Source organism: Microtus oregoni, unplaced genomic scaffold (genome assembly GCF_018167655.1).
Source record: "Microtus oregoni isolate MIOR12 unplaced genomic scaffold, Mior012 000016F_ref0000370, whole genome shotgun sequence".
NCBI lineage: Eukaryota > Metazoa > Chordata > Mammalia > Rodentia > Cricetidae > Microtus > Microtus oregoni.
In genome coordinates, this window is record NW_024543075.1 from 24424796 (window position 1) to 24446983 (window position 22188).

Genomic DNA, 22188 nt, shown 5'->3' on the forward strand with positions numbered 1-22188 from the left:
TAATACATATCAGATCCCACATGGGCCTAGCAGGCCCTCTTGCACAAGGTAATGATGAAATTTATCAGCTATTGGTAGGAAATATGCTAGAAGCCTTAGAATTTCATAAGAAACACCATTTCAATAGCAAGGGCTTACAAAAACATTTTTCCATCACTTGACAACAAGCCAAAGAAATTATAAGGAAATGTCCCACTTGTTCTTTGTATAACCAAATTCCACTACCTAAAAGAAGTAACATACACTGCTTAGGCCAGTTTCAAGGTGGCTAGCTGAGGTGGTCCAGCCTTATGCACTACTCCAGCCAGGACTTCAGATAAGTCCCACACTTTCCCATTACACAGGGAATGACAACAAATGATACAGCTAGCTCTCTCAGGACTTGATTATTATTTCAATTTTCTTAGGTTCCCCTAGAGATGTTGACACCCCCAGACAGCAGGAAGTAATTTTATGAACACAACACCCACATTCCCAAGAGGTGGGGTGGGTGGTTTTTGGTCATTCAGTGGGCTATGGATATTTGTTATCATTTGGGTCGGGGTTGGTTACCAGTTGTTATTGGGAATGGTCAGGAAAAAAGCTGAACAAAGAAGAATAGATTCAGGGACTGCATTCTGAAGAGAACAAAGGGGATACAGAAATGATAGGATAAAGGGGAAGATTATTGAATCTACTTTTAAACCCAAAGTAGTTTAACTACTAGTCTTAAATATTTTAAATTGGTATGGTTTTTTGTTTAATGATACAAATTTGAGGTATTTTTGTTATACTGTATATGCTTCTATTCTAAGATATTTTTATATATTGATACAAATTTAAGGTTATTTTTGTTAGAACTTACTGTGCATATATATATATATATATATATATATATATATATATATATATATTTGGTTTTTCGAGACAGGGTTTCTCTGTGGTTTTGGAGCCTGTCCTGGAACTAGCTCTTGTAGACCAGGCTGGTCTCGAACTCACAGAGATCCGCCTGCCTCTGCCTCCCGAGTGCTGGGATTAAAGGCGTGCGCCACCACCGCCCGGCTTTATAATTTCTATAGAAAATTTTATTCAACACACATTTTCCAGCAAAAAGGCAATATAGAGGAGAGTTGGTGTACACTGCTGCTACAGAAATAAATGGAAGTACTGGGGAGGGAGGGACAAGAAGTATGGCTTGCTGATTATATTTGCTCCCAAAATTAGACATGCAGCTGGCAATAGCTCCAACAAGAGGACAAAGAGAGGACTCAAATAAAGCTACACGCAGAGTATCCAAGTTGACCAAGTTCACTTGCACTCACCCAACAGAAAATAACCTCCTCCCAGGGGCAAATTGTACAGGTTTCATTAATTAAATATACAATTTCATTTTCCTTTGCTGCTCATTTAAGAATGTAATGTAAATTTCTAGTCCTTGAAAGTTATTATCACAAACTATTTAGAATAATAAAGAATTGCAGGTTAGTAGTTAGTCACAATCAAACTTGTAGTCATTTTAGGTATGTTTTCAAGGTCAAACATATTTTAGATAGACGGACCATCTTCAAATACTTCAGAAATCTACAGAATATGGCTTTTAAGATGTTTTAAAAAATATAAGGTTCTTTTTTTAATGACAATGAGACTTGTCTGCTCCTGGAAGCACTAATATACTTCAGAGAAGATGATAGGCACAAAAGAAATTCCATATGGAATTTACTTCCTTGTGGCAAAAGTTAGCTATGGGGCAAGACATTTTCCTTGCTTCAACTGCAGACAATGTGTTTTCCAGGTTGGACAAGCAGGACACAAAAGAAACAACTGTGTAACTTTGCTAAGACAAGGTAGGACAGTCCTTCAAAATTCCTGCTTCACAGAAAGGTCTGTCAGTTGTTGTAGGCCTGTAGGCTAAATATGAATGCCCCAACTTTGTAGATGGGTGACTGTCCAGGCAGCCAGCTATTTCTGTTATTTTTTAGTTTTGGAAGTTGTTTGCTTTGCACTTCCCATTTACTTAGGTAATATATCTTTCTCAGGTCTCTGATGGAGTTGAAGACTAGATATTTATAGTTTTTCTTATTACCAAATTCAGAAAAGAAACTCACAAAAAGGTGCAAAATGTCTAAGTTTGAGAGACAGAAAAGATAGTTCTGGGTTGATAATATAAGTTAGGATAGAAAATGAATTAGGTACAACATTTTGCACTCACCAAGATAGGATAGATAATGCAGTATTTCCTCTAAATTTACCAAAGGCAAATGGACTGAACAGTAGTTAATGTGATTTTTACCATATATATTTGTATACAGTTAATGTACTTATTGAATATAGTTTTACTATGTCAGAGTTAAAACCTTCCCTTTTTATTTAGACAAAGGGGGAGCATGGTATAAGTTGTTTTTTATTGATAATAAAGTCTGATTTGAATCAGAAGGTGACTAAAATTAACCACAGAGTTTTTGGAGGAAAGGGGAAAGAGTAAGGCATGGCACAGAGAGGATCTCATTCCTTTTGGAAGAAAGAACAGAAGAGCTAGCAGGTCACTGGTGACTTCTCCACAGCTTCTCTGATCATTCACTTTCTGTCAATTTTTAATCGATAAAGAATAATTAGATAAACGTTTCAACAAAGTTTTAAAAAATCATATCCTAAATAAACATGTTAGGCACAGTGATACTCCATCAAGGCTATGTTTTATAATTTTGGTATTCAGAGGATTAACACTTAAGGTATTACTGATATAGTGAATTTAAGTCTGTCACTATTTTGATTCTTCTGCCATTAGATATACTATCTTAATACCTCTACTTCCTTTCATTTCCTGTGAGTTATTTAAATATATTTCTACAGAATGTCTACTTTGACCATGTTGGTGTGATTTGAAGAAACCTATTATTCTTAAGTGAGTTTTCATGAAGAACCACTTCCTAGAGTCTTGCCATATGGCAAGTGCTCGCTTTCAGTAGCAATTTAAATAAACTTCTATAGGAAGCACTGTTTAGTTCTAATGTCATCATTTTATATCTTCTTTATATGTACACTGGAGCACATTTATTCTTAATGTTCTAACTCCTGTCAAATTGTTTCATGTATAATTCCCTTTGTATGTTAGAATGCAAGGCAGTGTTTCTAGTTAGCCAGAGAGAACTGCAAATACAGACTTACTTTTATTGAAGAGAGTGCTAACCATAAAGGCAAAGCATATAGACGCGATGGCATAACATGTAAGAAAGACAAAGATGAAACCAGAGTCACTGTATCGCAAAACTGGCTCCTTTGCAATCTACAATAAAACAATCATGACATCAGATCAGGTAACACTATAACTAGTGTCACGTAAACACAAGGAAAGAAACAAAAGTATGGCCCCTAGTGAAATAGATCACCCCACTCATCTGGTGAGACTCAAAAGACAGGAAGTTAAGATTTGCCAAGAGACTCAGCAGCATCTGAGTTTTCTAGAAGGATCAGAAAAAAAGAAACAAAAGAAACAACCAACCAAACAAAAAACCAGTTTATTCTACTGCAAACCTGGAAACAGTAAGTCCACAGTGTATCTCGTCTTTTACTGGACTGTGTGGTAGATTCAACCCACCCAAACTCACCTGCTTGTTGGAGTAGTCATTTGCCATGTGCACTTATAGAACACTTGAAATAGAGCTGGGATGACTATGGAACTCAATTTTACTCTTTAAAAGATGTCTTAAATTTAAACAAAACTACAACATTGTTAAAATAGATTATGTATTTTCTATTTAAACTTAATGTCTGAATTGGAATGCACAGTAACACAAAACACTAGATTTTGGAAAAAATAAAAAGTAAGAATATAACATTATTTTAGAAATAGTTACATTGTAAAATATTTTGTAAATAGTTGAGTTAAACATTTAAAAGAATGTTACCTGCTTCTTCTTATGTTAAGAAAAAGCATTAATAGGCAGTTTCAATATCACATATGTGATTAATTTTGTCTGTTGTACAGCGTGACACTAGATACTTGCCTGGACAAAGAGTAATGCACATATCAAAAGTATGATGATGACATATAAAGGGAAGAACGTGAAGAAATAGCCAGCCCAGATGATCCAATTTTTAAGCCCAATTATGAGCTGGTATTCCTGTAGAATAGGCAACATAAACTAAGCATTTTAAATGTCTGGAATTCAGGATGCTTTCACACATCATTATTTGAATTTTTTACTACAAAGGCTATAAAAATGGTCAATATTATCTCTATTTTAAGAATGAGAAAAAATCAAGGCTTAGAAGTCTATCAAAATTATACAGTAAGTAAGGTCAACGTTTTTCTTTAAAAATATATATGCATATATATTTTTCTGAGTTCAGAGGTCTTTTTCAATTTTACATCTGGGGTTTACAAAATAAAAAAATTCCAATTATTCCTTTAAAATTTATTTTATGGGCTTTTCACACATCCTTAATAGCATTTATTTCTCATATACCCTTCTCCTTTTATAAGTAAAAAATTGTGTTTGTGTGGTTTGAGTAAAGCTGTTACTTGGAATGACAATGCTCCCAAGGGCTTTAGATTAACTAAGCAAGTCCCCAAGAGCACTAAGAGCAGTCATGGGAAACACCCCATTGAGCAGGTTCTGTCCTTCCACTGTGGGATCTGAAGATTGAATCCAGGTCTCCAGGCTTGTGGTGTAAACTCTTTTAGCTAATGAATCATTTCACTGGCTTTCACATTAAATCACCAACCACTATGTAAAATAAATGAAAAAAGTTATTTAAATAAAAAATTAAAAATAAATGGCTGAGGGAAAAAGAAGATAAATCACCCCTACAAAAGCTTCCTTTCCAGGTATCTATGTATCTTTTTCCCTATTGCTATTTGCTTTTGAGATTTTTTCTGTGCTTTTAGTTTTTAGCAATTTGATTATAATGAGCCAGTGTGTGTGTGTGTGTGTGTGTGTGTGTGTGTGCATGTACAGGTGTGTGCAACACATGTTCATGCAATATTTATCTTTGAATTCTCTGAGCTTTTTGTATCTGCATTTTAATGTTATTAATTTTGAAAAATTCCTCCAGTGCTTTAATTTCTTTTCTCTTCTCATTTTTTTTTCTTTTTTGGAATCCAATTACATGTGTTACGTCATTTGATACTGTTCTATACTTTTTGGGTGATTTTGTCTGGAATTTTACATTTTTCTCTCTACATTTCAGTTTTTTGTAATCTCACCTGTCTTGAGATCACTTTTTCTAGTTCTTTCCTCATTTTATTTATCTATGGATAAACCTGTTAAAAGCATTCCTAAGTACTGTTAGGATGTTTTCTTTTGAAAATTTCACTTATGAAAACACATAGGCTATTTTCATTCAGTTATATAGTGTATTTGATCATGTCCATCTTTACTACACTGCAATAGTACACATGTTAATTACAACTACGTATGAACTCCATGATTCCAGTGAAACTCAGAAATTAAGATTGCTATAAAAAAATTCCCAGGCTGCAGAGATGGCTCAGCAGGCAAAGGGGCTTGTCGCTATGCCTGACAAGCCTAACAACCTGAATGTGATCCCTAATGAGCATGTAGTAGAGAGAATTCACTCTTGAAACTGTCTGCAGACCTCTATAGATGCCATGACACATGTGGATGGCATATACACTAAAAATGTGAAAAATACCCACAAACCCCAAGAATTTTAGATAATTCAATACTTGCAGTCTTTAGAATATTAAACACAGTTTCCATCATCTATGCATTTTTAAATTATTTGAGAATTCCATATTACTGTATTTGCATCATTTTCATTCCCTTTCTTCCCCCCTTCAGCTCCTAATGTGTCCAACCCCCAAATTCCTGACTACTTCTTTAATTACTGTTGCCATGCAAGCACACGCATGTACACACACACACACACACACACACACACACACACACACACGTGCCCTCCTGAGTCCATTTAGTTGTTTCTCAGATGCACACATGTCTAGGGCAGAACACAAGGGACTAGATAACCTTGCAGGAGGTATCTTTCTGGGGAAGAACTGATTCTATCTCAGCAGTCATTTGATTGAATGTGACTCTTCATCTATGGGTGTGTTTTGTGAAATTTTCCCTGTCTATGTCCAACATCTGTGTCTTTCCTAAGTCTACTACTGATGATCAATTTGTTTCTTTGTATTGTTTTACTATGTGTTGCTTTTTCATTTGTTTAGTAACTTTTTTGTTGTTGTTGAAAACATGAACATTGTGAAAGAAAATGAATATTGGTGCTAATTGTAGTGGCATTTTACTTGTATTTTAATAAATAAATAAAGCTTGCCTGAAGATCAGATCAGATAGTAAAACAGTCCCACTGCTCAGCCCTACAGACCCTATAGGCAGTGGTAACACACACATTTAATCCCAGGAGCCACACTAGTTTGCCATAGAAACAGGGTGGTGCATGAATTTAATCCCAGTTCTAGAGAGGATTATAAAATGGGGGAAAAAGCTCTCAGGTATAGTCTCAGGCTGAGATTGCCATTTCGGATTGAGGTTAAGGTAAGAGTCAGTGGTTGCTTTTTGGATCTTCAGATTGAACGCTAATTTCGGTCTCTGATTTTTTATTAATCGTGTATCAGTTAATGGACCAATAGTATTAGGACTTAGGTTAATTTATCCCTGAAGTGGGCTGTATTTGAAATTCATTGCTACTCTAAGTATAAAAAACTTCAAGTTCATCTAGTAATATTTTTTTGTCCTCCTCGACTTCAGTTTTCTTCTTTGCTGTTTCTTTGTTAAAGTTTGTCTTTGAAACTCTTCTAGCTTGTGAAGTTGGTACCATCAGGACTCACTCTTTTATATTTGTGTCTCTTGTTGCTTTGCTGGGGTATAAGCACTATCCATAAATGCTGAATATTTACAATACAGTAATTAACTTTCCAAAAATATCCACAGCCTGTGTGTGTATAATACATACACGCATATGTGCTTTTTTACACTGACTATCAAAAAGTAAGCCATATTACCTTCAATCTTTTTTCCTTTTCAAACACAATGGATCGTATGATGGAAAGTACAATGGAAGAGAACATAAGTATGAACATCAAGGGAAAGAAAGGACTGGAGATCCAAAGTAATTTATCATAAGGATGAGCTGGGTATGGAAATCTTTGTATGAGAACATTAATTTCATCAAATAGCTTTTTCCCAGCACTGTTTTCATGATACAACATAATGCTCTCATCCAAGGCATACTGTACTGCCAAGAATCCTTCCGTGATATACCCTGTGTGAGAAAAATGAATGGTTAAATAAAATAGACTAAGGAGCAACTCAGACATAGGAAGATACAACAAATACAAATAATCTTCAGCTTGCAATATACAGAACCTACCATAGATATGACATAAAATACATTTCTCTGGTTGAATATAATTTGTATCTTATCCAAATTAAAATATTAACATTAATAAAACTAGCAAGCTGCAATCCCCAGTAGTCAGCCAGCAGGTGAGAAATCTGCCTCCAGACTGCACCACCCCCACTGTCACCACCAGTTAGATTCTATTCCCCCAACACCAATTCTACAACCCAGAGAAACTCACCCACCTTATCATCCTCCTGGCGGTCAGCCCTCCCCTGCAACCCTAGTAGACTCCATAGGCACAGGCACAACCCACACCATTTAGAAGAACAGGTTTGTGACTGGCCTCCCAGCTGGACTGCTCCAACTTCCAGACTCTAAACCCAGGGCATATCCTATGCTCGCCCACTCCCATTTCACCAACAGTAAAGCATCTGGGCCTTGCCCCCCAACTCTGGTGGAACTCCACTGCTCTGGTATAGTCCCAAGCAGCCAGTTGACAGGTAAGAGACTTCCCTCCAGGCTGTACCACCACCACCGCCACCCACTGGATTCTGTTGCCCCAAGACCCATTCCGCCACCCAACCCCACCCGCCTGATCATCCTCCCCTGAAACCCCAGCAGATTATAAGCACAAACACAACCTACACCTACTGGAAGAACAACAGACTCATAGGCACAGGCACAATCCATATCAGTAGAAGAACAGATTCTATAGGCACAGGAATAGTCAACATCAATCAGAAGAACATGAAGATATGTTGGATCGAGGCACCCAAACTCCCACAAACCTTACCTAAGACAACCCTACTGGACCTGAAAATCTGCCAATCACCAGAACCCTAGACCATTCATGACAAAAGACAATTAAAAAAAAAAGATAAGAAACAAACAAAACATCTATACAACCAAAACAACATAAGAATCAACACCCATACTTATAATCATCCCAAGCCTAAATGTATAAATACCAGTGTAAAAATACATTCAAAAACAGAAAAGGCAATATGGCAATACCAGAACCCAGTGATAGTAAGACCTGAATATTCCAATGCAGCTGAAGCATAAGAAAACAACCTTAAAAGTAACTATGAAGATGATAGAGGCCCTTAAAAAGGAAATGAAAAATTCCCTTCAAGAAATTGAAAAAAAAAACCCTGAAAATTGAAAGAAATCAATAAATCATTTCAAGAAAGACAAAAACAAACAAACAGGTTAAGGAAATGGATCAAGACTTAAAAACTGAAACAGAATCAATAAAGAAAACACAAACTGGAAGAACTCAGGAAATGGAAAATCTGGGAAAATGAATAGGAACTACAAATGCAAGCATCACCAATAGAATACAAGGGATGGAAGAGAAACTCTCAGGGATGGAAGATATTGTGTCACCCCAGCCTGCCAAGCTCTTGGACTCCAACTCCCAGCCTGCCAAGCACTGACCCCTCCCTGGAGAGGGTTAGGACCACTCCCACTGCGTATTTAGGCTGGAGTGGGTGGGGAGAAACACGTGGTTGGGGTTTGCTTGTGTGCTCCTTCTGTGTTCCCTGCCATGCCCCCAGTCACCCAGGAAGACCCTATTAAACACAAGCATTTACTTTGGTTTAGTCTGGTCTGATTGTAACTCTTTGCACTGGTGGAGAGGCTCTGTTAGAAAATATTCCTAACATTTTGGAGGTCCCACCAAGATGGGTTTGTTTTTCCCATAGGTGAAGTGCCACCTTGCTGGAAAATGCCCATCCCCCCATGTTCTTCACCAGGCAGATTGGCTTTCAGGCGAGTTCCCCTTCTTTTTCTCTATGCTAGTAGGGTTCCCTGGGGTGACCCATGTGCTTTTCCGGCTTTCACTGAAGTCTCAGCCATGCCGAAAGCCTGATCCACTCTGCAAAAGCCAAGCCTTTTGCTGAGATGGGACTTGGGTGTTGGGAGAGGCCTCTCATCTACTTCTCATGCACCCCTGTTCATGACTCAAGGGTTTTGTTTGGTGGACACATTGCAACAGGCTTGAGCCACACAGGCATGAGCTTGTGGGTCCTTACATTTCCAGGTTGATTATTCAAACGTCCTTAAGCGGCCTTTTACAAAAAAAAAAAAAAATCATTTTAAATTGGGGCCATCCAACCTAAATTAACAATGTTTCAAAAGTCCACGGTTCTTAGATACGTGCCCCCTCTCCTCTGCTTATTCTCAGCCAGCACTCTTATTCCGTCCCCGCTTCCACCTCCTCTTCTCCGCTGATCCATGTGGTTTGTCCTCCCCCCCCACTTCCTCCCCTCCTTAGTCAGCAGGGCTTCTACTGCATCCAGAGGCATGGCAGCTCTTTTCACTTTCCAGATTCAGGGATCTAAACCCGACTCCCTTTTCCATTGGAGGAGGACAGCAGAGGCCTCACTGTGCTGGAATTTATAAGTTGGTCAGCTGACACAGGTTTCCAAAAGTGTCCTATTTGTCTATTAGAATGATGTGGTCACAATATATCTGTGTGAGTACATGGATTTATATTTCTGTGTGTATATGTACTTCTAGATTACAACAACTCTGGAAAAATACAAACATGTGGGTAGCCACCATATTTTAACCTCACCTCCATCTTTGGTAAGTTTCCACATGTGCTAGTATTCTACTAGCATTGGTAAATGTAACTAATTGGATAAACTACACATCTAAATTTAGCTTATATGCCCAGTTTAAAATAATAGGTAATAGTACCTGGTTTTCAAGTGCCTTTACAGATCTGAGGGCATAGCATTTTAACAAGAGCCTCTAACACAGACATGCAGCTTCCACTGCACCCTTCAGCTCCTCCAAGAAGACAGAAGACCTTTTGCCTCCAGGCCTTGCCTTTGGGTTTGGCATAGCCATCCACACAGCCAAGGCCACCTTCACCTCTTTAGCTTTCTGGATGCTTCACCTGGGAATTGATCTTCTCATCCTGCCAAGCCAGGAAGACTAAATCTTCCCCCAACAGGAAAAACCTTTGGGCTTCTTGTACTCAGCAGCTAATGGCAAGCACTGCTTCTAAGACTGGCATTCTCCAAGGACTAGGGAAAGGACTTGGGATTGCCTGCATAGCTAAAAAGCTGTCTCATTTTTGCTCATTCATCCCTCCCAGATCTGTCTAATGGCATTTGACAACCCAGGTGCTGTTAACTTGTTACTTCATCCATGACATTTAATGTTTCCTGCTAAAATACAAACAGGTGTGCCTAACAGGTTTCCAGACTATCTTAAAAATCCAGGGTTCCCAGTTACTTTAATTGTCTTAACCAAAGCAATAGCTTTTTTGCTACGACACCAACTATAAATCTGTTCCAGTTCTCTTACAGGTTCCTGGAAAAGTTCTACTGCTGTATCAAAATCAGGTCTGGTAAAAAATTAAGTCTCTAGAGCCTTTTGCTAACCCCAGCCAGTTTCCTACATCATTTTACAGGTCACTTCTGCTTCCTGGGCCAAGACCAACTTACAAAGCCCTCCCCAGACAATGCCATAAGACCTGTACCAGCTCCTGGGACTTCACCATTGGTACCAACTCTCCTAGATGGAGGACTCTTACTGACTAAAATCTGGTTGTATCTGATACACCCGAGCCTTACCTGTCCAACCAGGGCACTTCCCTGTTCAATTCTTTCTGGCAGTTAATGCATAGGACCAGTAATAACAATATTTTTTCCTCCTAGCCATTTGCCTTATCTTCCCCCACAAAAAGCAGCTGCATGACGACTCCAGGATGACAGCAAACCAGATGCTGCCCCAGTCACACTTCTCGCTAAGCGTGAGCACGCCAACTCTCAGCTCTCCCCTCTCCTATGTCAGTCGCCCCTTGCCTGCAGGAAGTAGCCAGACTGGAGCCAACACCCATTTATCCAAAGAGAGCCTAAAATGTTGGTCATAAATATCACCTCAGCTCCTTGTCACACCCCTATATCCAAAGAGTCTGGAAAGTAATACTGAGTTGGAGGTTTCTCCCCAGCCTGCCAAGCACTTGGACTCTAATTCTCAGCCTGCCAGGTGCTTGGACTCCAACTCCCAGTCTGCCAAGCGTTGACCCCTCCTACAGGGTATTTAGGCAGTGCCCAGAGAAGGAACACGTGGTTTTGGGTTTGTGTCTGCACTTGCTCCCTCTGTCTTCCCCCTGCCATGCTCCCAGTCATCCGGGAGTCTGCTATCTATTAAACTCAGACATTTAATTTGGCTTAATCTGGTCTGATTGGAATTCTTTGTACCAGTGGAGAGGTTCTGTTAGAAAATATTCTTAACACCTATCAAAAGTAATCTACAGACTCAATACAATACCTATCAAAATTCTAACACAACTTGTCACAGATATTGAAAGGACAAATTTTTAGCTTCATGTGGAAACATAAAATCCATGTAGCTAAAACAATTGTGAATGATAAAAGAATTGGTAGAGTTATCACCATCCCTGATTACTACAGATCTATAGTAAAAAACAGCATGGTATTGGCACAAATAACAGACTTGTTGATCAATAGAGTTGAACTGAAGACCTGGACATAAATCTACACACCTATGAACACCTAATTTTTGATAAAGAAGCCAGAAACATACCTTGAAAAAAAAGACAATATCTTCAACAAATGGTGCTGGTCAAACATAGATGGCTGTATGTAGAAGAATCTAAACAGGTTCAAACTTATTACCCTGTACAAGACTCAACTTTAAAGAGATCAAAGACTTCAACTTAAAACCAGATACCTGAACCTGACAGGAGAGTAGGGTAGCCTTGAGTACCTGGGCACAGGACATGACTTTTCTGAACAGAACACTGTTCATGCAGGCAATAAAATCAACAGTGAATCAACAGGACCTCATAAAAGTGAAAAGCTTTGGCACAGCAAAGGACACCATCATTTGGACAAAGCAGCAAACTAAGAATGGGATTTTTTTTTTTTTTACCAATTACACATCCAGTAACAACAGAGGCTAGGTATATAGTAAGAAAGTAAAGTGTACAGATACATCTCATTAAGAAAGAGAAATATAATAGGTTAAGTTCTGGAAGGATGTGGGTTCTAGGATGGGAGGATCAAGTGGGGAGGGAGAGGGAAAAGGGGAATGAGGAAGGGAATATGGGCAGAGACAGCTAAAGTTAAGGGTCATTTGAGGGATAGCAGAAGCTTCATAAAATATATACATATATGAAGGTGATTTAAATGAAATTGCCAAATAGTGTGGAGACAGAGCCCCAGCTGGACGTCTGTTTTCACCAACTGAAATGTTCAGTGCTGGGAGTGAGTTACATATTCTTGAGTTGTTGGTCAAAGGAGTTCCACAAAAACCCTCAAATTCAGGCTGTTGCCAAGGCTATAGGTTGCTTATCACAAATTGACAGCAGGGCCCCATGGCTGAAGACAACACCTACACAACTCACTGAAGATGGAGAAGTCAAGCTAGTGCCTACATAGAGCCTTCTGCCCTGTGTTCTAAAGTTTTTGGTACTGAAAGGTATTCTGCATGCTATCAAAAGAGAAATGTGAACATAAACCCACCATAAAACTTTTGATCTGAAACATATGCTAGGGCAATGGTGGCAAAACCCTGTGGAGTAACTAACCAATAGTGGATCTGACTGAAAGCCCACTCTAGGAGATGGAATCTATACGCCATATTACTTGCATGGTCAAGAAACAGAGACTAGATAGCCCAGAGACCTAGGGTAAAATCAAATACTAATGTTCTTTAAAAGAAAGAAAGAAAAAGGTGTAAAATGATTCCTTATGACATTCTGCTGTACTCACAGATCAGTTTCCTGCTCAGCCATCATCAGAGAAGCTTCCTCCTGCATCAGATGGGAACAAATCCCGAGAACCACAGCCAGACATTATGTAGAGTGAGAGACTTTGAACACTCAGCTCTAAATGGGAAATCACTATCAAATCCTTTCCCTCAGGGCTCAAGGAATTCCATGGAAGAAGAGATGGAAGAAATGTAAGACCAAGAGGGGATGAAGGACACCAAGAAACCAAGACCCTCTAAATCAACACAATAAAGGCTGATAAGAACTCAGAGACTGAGGCAGCATGCCTATCATGCTCTACAGCAGGTCCTCTGTGTACACATTATATTATGGCTTAGAGATTAGTGTTTTGTGGGGTTCCTGAGTGTGTGAATAACTGTGTTTCTGATTCTTTTGCCTTTTCTTTGGGCTATTTTTTCTTCTATTGGTTTGCCTTGTCCAATGTAGTATGAGCTGCGGGCTGCATTCCTGCCACCCAGTTCCCGGCCGCCCGGCTAGCTCAGTCGGTAGAGCATGAGACTCTTAATCTCAGGGTCGTGGGTTCGAGCCCCATGTTGGGCACCATTCTGTTGAGAGAGCTGCGGACTGCATTCCTGCTGCCCAGCTCCTGGATGGCAGCTAACTTATGCCCCGAAATAACAACACACAAACTGTATTCTTTTAAACACTGCCTGGCCCACTATATCTAGCCTCTTCTAGGCTAATTCTCACATATTAATTTAGCCCATTTCTAATAACCTGTGTAGCACCACTAGGTGCGCTTACCGGGAAAAATTCAGCATGTCTGACCTGGCGGCTTGCTTCATCGCGTCTGGCTCTGAGAGGAGCTGCATGATTTCTGAGCTCACTTCCTCTTCCTCCCAGCATTCTGTTCTGTTTACTCTGCCTATCTAAATTCTGCTCTATCAGATGGGCCAAGGCAGTTTCTTTATTAGCCAATGACCTTTCTCCATCAGTCCAACTTCGATGTTGGTTTTTGTTTTATCTTATTTTTTTGTGTGTCTTGCTGTTATCTCTAGAAGCCTATTCATTTCTAATGAGGGACAGAAAGGGAGTGGATTGGATGGGAATGGAGGTAGGGAGGAACTGGGAGGAGTAGAGGGAGAGGAAACAGTAATTAGGATATATTATGTGAGAAAAGATGTGGAGGCCCAAAAATGTGAGTCTATTTCCACCTTGTCTGATAATCAGAGAGTTTGGAGGTTGCTCAAAATTGTTGACAACAACTGTAGCTACACATCCTGATTCAGGATGTGGTTACTTGGTTCTTTTGATATTAAGATGGCTCATACAAGTAGATCTATTCCACCCCGACAGATGGTCAGGATATGCAAGTGTACTTCTGCTCCTTCTTTTTGTCATATGAGGTTTTCCTGGGGAGTGGTTTCCTTCAGGATACTTGGTCTAGAGTGGCTTCACTGCCCAAACAACAGAATGCTAATAACTTGATGTCTCAATGTGTTAAAGCAATTAACTGTTCCAGTTGTCCTTTGTATCATGTTAAAGAAGTTTTTGTTGCCTTCTTCCCCCTTTTGTATTGTGGTATAAAAGTGTAAGGAAAATTAAATGTGGACAAATTTAGTATTCACTGGAACTCCCTCCAGGTACTATTCTATGCCTTCTGTTTTATTATTTTCACATCTTCATACTCTTTCCTTATATTTCTTATCCCCATGCCCCTACACTTGGCAAAAGATGTTTTGTCAAGGCTGGTCCCTGACAAAAAGAATCTATTTTCAGTAAAAAGGGAAAATATAGCTACTCTGCTTCTACATATGTATCCAAAAGAAACAAATTGGCATAGCAAAGAGATAGACACATGCTCAAGGTTATTGTGGCAATCTTCATAGTAGCTGAGATACGGAGTCTGCCTAGGTATTCATCAACAGATTAATGGATGGCAAGAACAGAGGAGTATTATTTCACAATAAGGAAGGATTAAACTAAAATGATGACGGTAACAGCATCCTGTCCCAACTTTGTGCCTGCCTAGCCACTTCTTAGGCTTCCACCCCCGACCAACAGCCTTCTTTGCCATGCCAATGCTTTACAGATAGTCCATGACCTTGAACATAGTCCAGACACATTACAAAGTGTCTAGAAGATACCATTGAGTTTCAAAAGAAAGAAGATGTTACTAGGCCATTCTAAATCCCTCACTAATGTACCCTGCCACACATACACCTTGAGTACTGATGTAATTATGGTTTTATCTTTAAAAATGCTGTATCCCAGGTTAGGCATCAACAGACTTTTCAGAGGCAGGAGCCTGTTCTTGGTCTGGCCATCAATAAAAAAAGTACTCAAAACATTTAATTGACTTAATCAGCATGGTTGTCAATAACTATCTTATAAAGATTACTTCAAAATCATGCACTTTATAGCAACATGGATATAGCCAGGGTTATATCCTGTCAAGTTAAATAAGACACACATAGGCAAACAAGTACTGTGTGCTCTCAGTGTAATTAAATAAAATTGATCTAAATACTGAACTATGATTTTCCGAGGTAGAAGAGAAGCAAGATTTGATGCAACACACTATGTGTATGTATTGAAATATTACACTGAACCCCAGACATATAAACATATTGTCTTAGTTAGGATTTCTGTTGCTGTGAAGAGACACTATGACCATGGCAACTCTTACAATGGAAAACATTTAGTTGAGGTGATGGCTTACAATTTCAGAGGTTTAGTCCATTATCATCATGGTGGGGAGTATCATAGCACACAGGCAGACATGGCGCTGGAGGAGTGGCTACATGTTGATATGCAGACAACAAGACCCACCCCAACACGTCTTCCAACTAGGCCATCCCTACATCAACAAAACCACACCTCCTAATAGTATCACTTACTTTGGGGGCCATTTGCTTTCAAACTACCACACATATATAGCAAATACATCTGAATAAAAGCAAAATTTAAAAATATGTTTATATTGATAAAAGAACTGAACGTACATACAATATGATATTTAAGTCTATCAAGAGTAAAGACTGAAGAATAGTATTTTTACAATATAAATTTTAATTATCATGAACAATAAACATTTCTCTTTTGTTAAATAAATACAGATATTAAAACATAAGAATATGTATGCACTAGCATGAGACCATTTTGATAAAATAAGCATGTTGAAGGATCTTCTTACCAGGACTTCCTCCATCAATAAAATTTGGATTCCTGGGTTGTATAGGAGGATGATTAGGAAAAAGAAATGATATCTTCCAGCCTAGCTTTTCTGGCCACCAGATGGTCCTCTGCGTACCAATAAAACGCAAATGATATTTTACCTGAAAGTATTAATAAGAAGTCATGTATGCTGAAAGTCAAAAAGAAACTTAAAAACAAATGTTAGCAATAAAGTTATACCCTAGTAGAAAAACATGTAATTTTAAGGATGAAACCAATTTGATAGATTCTGAATGCCCAGCATTTACAATGAGCAAGGTAGAGAATGTATATACACTAGACACATTTGAATTCTACTCAAAATACGGAAAACACATAAAACAGAATGTAGTCGGTGTTTCTGTCCTGCCTGGTTCCTGCATTTTTTTTAAACTATAAACTGATTGGCCCATTATCTCATGCTTCTTATTAACTCTTATAACTTACATTAACCCATTATTCTTGTCTATGTTAGCCACATGGGTCAGTACCTTTTTCAGCGGGGCAGTCACACCTTGCTTCTTGGGTGGCTGGGTCATGACTACAGAGGGAGCTTCCCTCTTCCCAGAATACCCCTGTTCTCATTTATCCACCTCTACTTCCTGTCTGGTTGTCCCACCTATACTTCCTGCCTGGCTACTGGCCAATCAGTGTTTATTTAAAACAAAATTGACAGAATATAGACAATTGTCCCGCACCACCAGGACATGCATAAAAAAATTCTCAAGGGCATGCAATAAAATAAATGTAAACTTATACTACAGAAACATAAGCTACCTTTTGTCTACTTATATTGGCATATTAAAAAACTGAGCAATAAATGTTTGCAGAACTACAGACAATCAGGTACCTGAATCTAATCCTTGTAGGATGAATGGAAAATGCACACCAATGGATAGCTTAACAACTAAGGGCTCAAGAGAGTTATGGTTCACCTAACTGGGAAAGCATGCTAGGCACTCTACATTTGTTGCATTGTTGGCTAACAGTGACTTAAAGTTACACTTAAATACCACAAACAAAACATTTTCTTATATTAAAATCCCCATTGAAAACCTACAGAACTGTGTTCCCTAAAAGCTGTTTGACTACTAGAAATATGCATAGATTATCATAAGAGAACAGAAAGGGTGAGGATACAACTGTACACTGAGTGAAATTTCACAGGAGCAACCCCATGCTAAACAAAATTAATGCCAAAGTCCAGAAGTAGTAATATATGGCATCTGTATGGAGCTCCTTGAGTAAATAGTAAAAAATTCCAGATATGGGAACAGAGACACATCTGGATGGCCATAAATCTTATGCCAAATACTGTATATAAGCCTAAGTAAACCACTAGAATTTTTAAATTTTTTCAAATGTATTATTATTACTGTATGAGTATATGTATATAAGGAGAGAGAGAGAGAGAGAGAGAGAGAGAGAGAGAGAGAGAGAGAGATACATACATTGCATTGCCTGTATGTGAAGATCTTTCAGCAGTCAGTTGTCTCCTTTTGCCATGGGCTCCAAGGATCAACCTCAGGTTGTCAGGTTTTTTGTTTCTTTTTTTTTAATTTTTACTTAAAAATTTCCACCTCCTCCCCTCCTCCCATCTCCCTCCCACTCCCTCCTTCCCTTTCCCCCTCCCTCTCCAGTTCAAAAGAGCAGTCAGGGTTCCCTGCCCTGTGAGAAGTCCAAGGTCCTCCCCCCTCCATCCAGGTCTAGGAAGGTGAACATCCAAACAGACTAGGCTCCCACAAGGCCAGTCCACGCAGTAAGATCAAAACCCAGTGCCATTGTCCTTGGCTTCTCAGTCAGCCCTCCTTGTCCGACATGTTCAGAGAGTCCAGTTTGATCACATGCTCCATCAGTCCCAGTCCAGCTTGCTTTGGTGAGCTCCCATTAGATCAGCCCCACTGTCTCAGTGGGTGGACACACCCCTCACATGGTTGTGACTTCCTTGCTCATGTCCTCCCTCCTTCTGCTCCTCATTGGGACCTTGGGAGCTCACTCCAGTGCTCCAATGTGGGTCTCTGTCTCTAGCTTCATCCATCGCCAGATGAAGGTTCTATGGTGATATGCAAGCTTGTTAGGTTTTCAAGGCAAGCACTTTCACCTACAGAGCCATGTCAAGTACCACATTACAGTCTTTTACTTAGAATGATGACATGATCTCATCTAAGGTTGAAAAGGTTCACTGTGATATCCACATGGATAAACAAAAGATTTTGTCAGGAACATAAACTAAAGAGAACTGGTATCTATTAGTTTACATTATGAATGAAATCTACAACAGATACCATAATATTCATTTAGAAAATCATTAAAACAAGGCCGCAGGCGGCGGGGACCAGCGGGGATCGGCGGGGACCAGCACAGCTGCAGACTCAGATGGCAGGGACCAGCGCGCAACACCGAGAGCAGATCGCCCCACTCCAATTAAATCAAAGAGGTAGGCCTTTGGTTGGCGAGGTCCCTGGCAAACAAGGAGCCGGGTCCTGTTCCTAAAGACACTTCTGAGGGGTGAGAGGGAGCTTGGCCCCCGGCAGGAGCCAGGAAACAGAGCGAGGGCATTTTGTAAGAGGAGCCCCTGGCCAGCAGGGAAACCTGATCTGGTTTTAAAAGACCCATTAGATAGCATTTATAGGAAGAGATGGGCAGGCGCCAAGGCAAAAATTCACCCAATAATCTGAAAAACAACATGAAAACACCAGAACCCAATGATCTTACATGAGAAGGACTTGAACACCTTAACACATAAGAAGTGGAAAAAATTGACTTTATGAAAGCAACAGAGTCCCTTAAACATCATGTGAAAAATGCCCTTATAGAAATGGATGAGAAGTATAACAAAAAGTTTGAAGAAATGAGTAAATAATTACATGTTACCCTGGGAAACCAAGAGAAAACAATCAAACAGGTAATGGAAACAGTTCAAGAATTGAAAACTGAAATGGAAGCAAGGAAGAAAACACAAACTGAGGACCAGCTGGATATGGAAAATCTAGGTCAATGAGCAGAGCCTACAGAAACAAGCATAATCAATAGAATACAAGAGATAGAAGAAAGAATCTCAGATTCTGAGGACACCAGAGAGAAAATAAACACACAGATCAAGGAAAACAGCAAAGCCAACAAATTCTCATCACAAAATATTCAGGAAATATGGGACACAATAAAAAGACCAAACCTAAGAATAATAGGAATAGAAGAAGAGTCACAGCTCAAAGGCCCAGAAAATATTCTTAACAAAATTATGGAAGAAAACTTTCCCAACATAAAGAAAGATATTCCTTTGAATATTCAAGAAGCATAAAGAACACCAAGCAGACTGGATCAAAGAAAAACATCCCCTCGCCATATAATAATCAAAACACAAAATATACAGGTTAAAGAAAGAATATTAAGACCTGCAAAGGAAAAAGGCCAAGTAACTTATAACGGTAAACTGATCAGACTTACACCTGACTTCTCTATGGAGACCATGAAAGCCAGAAGGTCCTGGATAGAGGTACTGCAAAAACTAAGAGACCATGGATGCAAACCCAAACTACTACACCCAGCCAAGCTATTGTTCACTATCAATGGAGAAAACAAGACATTCCAGGATAAGAACAAATTTAAACAATACGTAGCCACAAATCCAGCCCTACAGAAGGTAATAGAAGGAAAATTGCAACCCAAGGACTCCAACATTGCCAACACTGCCTACAATAACTCAGGCATCTAGCGACCCTTCACCAGCACAACTCAAAGAAGGGAGACATACAAACTCTACTACCAAAAACAATAAGAATAACTGGAGTAAACAACCACTGTTCATTAATATCACTTAATATTAATGATCTCAATTCACCTATAAAAAGGCACAGGCTAAGAGATTGGATACAAAAACAGGATCCAACATTCTGCTGTTTGCAAGAAACACATCTAAACCACAAAGACAGGCATCTACTCAGAGTAAAGGGTTGGGAAAAGGTGTTTCAAGCAAATGGTCCTAAGAAAAAAGCAGGTGTGGCCATACTAATTTCCAACAAAACTGACTTCAAACTAAAAATAATCAGAAGAGATCGAGATGGACACTTTATACTCATAACAGGAACAATTCATCAGGATGACGTCTCAATCCTGAATATCTACGCCCCCAGTGTAAAAGCACCCACTTATGTAAAAGAAATATTACTAGAACTCAAGGCAGACATCAAACCACACACACTAGTAGTAGGAGACTTCAATACACCTCTCTCTCCAATGGACAGGCCAATCAGACAGAAACCTAATAGAGAATTAAGAGAATTATTGGAGGTACTGAAGCAAATGGACTTAACAGACATCTATAGAACACTCCATCCAAATAGGAAAGAATATACCTTCTTCTCTGCAGCTCATGGAACCCTCTCAAAAATTTACCACATACTCGGAAACAAAGGAAACCTACATAGATACAAAAAATATCAGTGTCCACCTGTGTCTTATCAGATCACCACGGATTAAAGTTAGAAGGCAACAACAATGCTACCCCCAGAAAGCCGACAAACTCATGGAAACTGAATAGTCAGCTACTGAACCACACCTGGGTCAAGGAAGAAATTAAGAAAGAAATTAAAGACTTCCTTGAATTTAATGAAAATAAAGAGACAACATACTCAAACCTATGGGACACGATGAAAGCAGTGCTAAGAGGAAAGTTCATAGCACTAAGTGCCCACTTAAAGAAAACGGAGAAAGCATACATCGGGGAATTAACAGCACACCTGAAAGCTTTAGAAAAAAAAGAAGCAGACGCGCCCAGAGGGGTAGAAGACTGGGAATAATCAAACTGAGGGCAGAAATCAACAAAACAGAAACACAGAAAACAGTCCAAAGAATCAATGAAACAAAAAGTTGGTTCTTGGAGAAAATCAACAAGATCGACAAACCCCTATCCAAACTAAACAACAGAGAGAGAACACGCAAATGAATAAGATCAGAAATGAAAAGGGGGACATAACCACAGACACAGAGGAAATTCAGAGATTCATTAGATCTTACTACAAAAGCCTGTATGCCACAAAACTGGAAAATGCAAAAGAAATGTACATTTTTTTAGATAAGTACCATATACGAAAGCTAAACCAAGACCAGGTGAATGATCTAAATAGACCTGTTAGTCGCGAAGAACTAGAAACTGTTATCAAAAATATCCCTTCCAAAAAAAGCCCAGGATCAGATGGTTTCAATGCAGAATTCTACCAGAACTTCCAAGAAGAACTAATACCTATACTCCTTAATGTATTTCACAATATAGAAACAGAAGAGTCATTGCCAAATTCCTTTTATGAAGCTACAGTTACCCTGTTACCAAAACCACACAAAGACCCAACCAAGAAAGAGAATTACAGGCCTATCTCACTCATGAATATCGATGCAAAAATTCTCAATAAAATACTGGCAAACCGAATCCAAGAACACATTAGAAAAATTATCCATTATGATCAAGTAGGCTTCATCCCAGAGATGAAGGGCTGGTTCAACATATGCAAATCTATCAATGTAATCCATCATATAAATAAACTGAAAGAAAAAAACCATATGATCATTTCATTAGATGCTGGAAAAGCATTCGACAAAATTCAACACCCCTTTATGATAAAGGTCTTGGAGAGATTAGGGATACAAGGGTCAGACCTAAATATAATAAAAGCTATTTACAGCAAGCCGACAGCTAACATTAAATTAAACGGAGAAAAACTCAAAGCCATCCCACTAAAATCAGGAACAAGACAAGGATGTCCACTCTCTCCATACCTCTTCAATATAGTGCTTGAAGTTCTAGCAATAGCAATAAGACAATATAAGGGGATCAAGGGGATCAGAATTGGAAAGGAAGAAGTTAAGCTTTCGTTATTTGTAGATGATATGATAGTATACATAAGCGACCCCAAAAACTCTACCAAAGAACTCCTACAGCTGATAAAAACCTTTAG

The 22188-nt window shown here is 39.0% G+C and overlaps 1 protein-coding gene across 1 annotated transcript in view; it reads right to left on the reverse strand.

The window, feature by feature from the left end:
• LOC121457679 (phospholipid-transporting ATPase ABCA3-like) overlaps nt 1–22188 on the reverse strand; it is a 121256-nt gene that overhangs the window by 86367 nt on the left and 12701 nt on the right. Inside the window, exons 4-7 of the mRNA XM_041666601.1 lie at nt 16218–16359; nt 6965–7224; nt 3990–4100; nt 3145–3262 (exon numbers count right to left, since the gene is read on the reverse strand). Of these exons, the coding sequence (XP_041522535.1) occupies nt 3145–3262; nt 3990–4100; nt 6965–7224; nt 16218–16359 (631 nt within the window). The remainder of the gene's footprint in view (nt 1–3144; nt 3263–3989; nt 4101–6964; nt 7225–16217; nt 16360–22188) is intronic.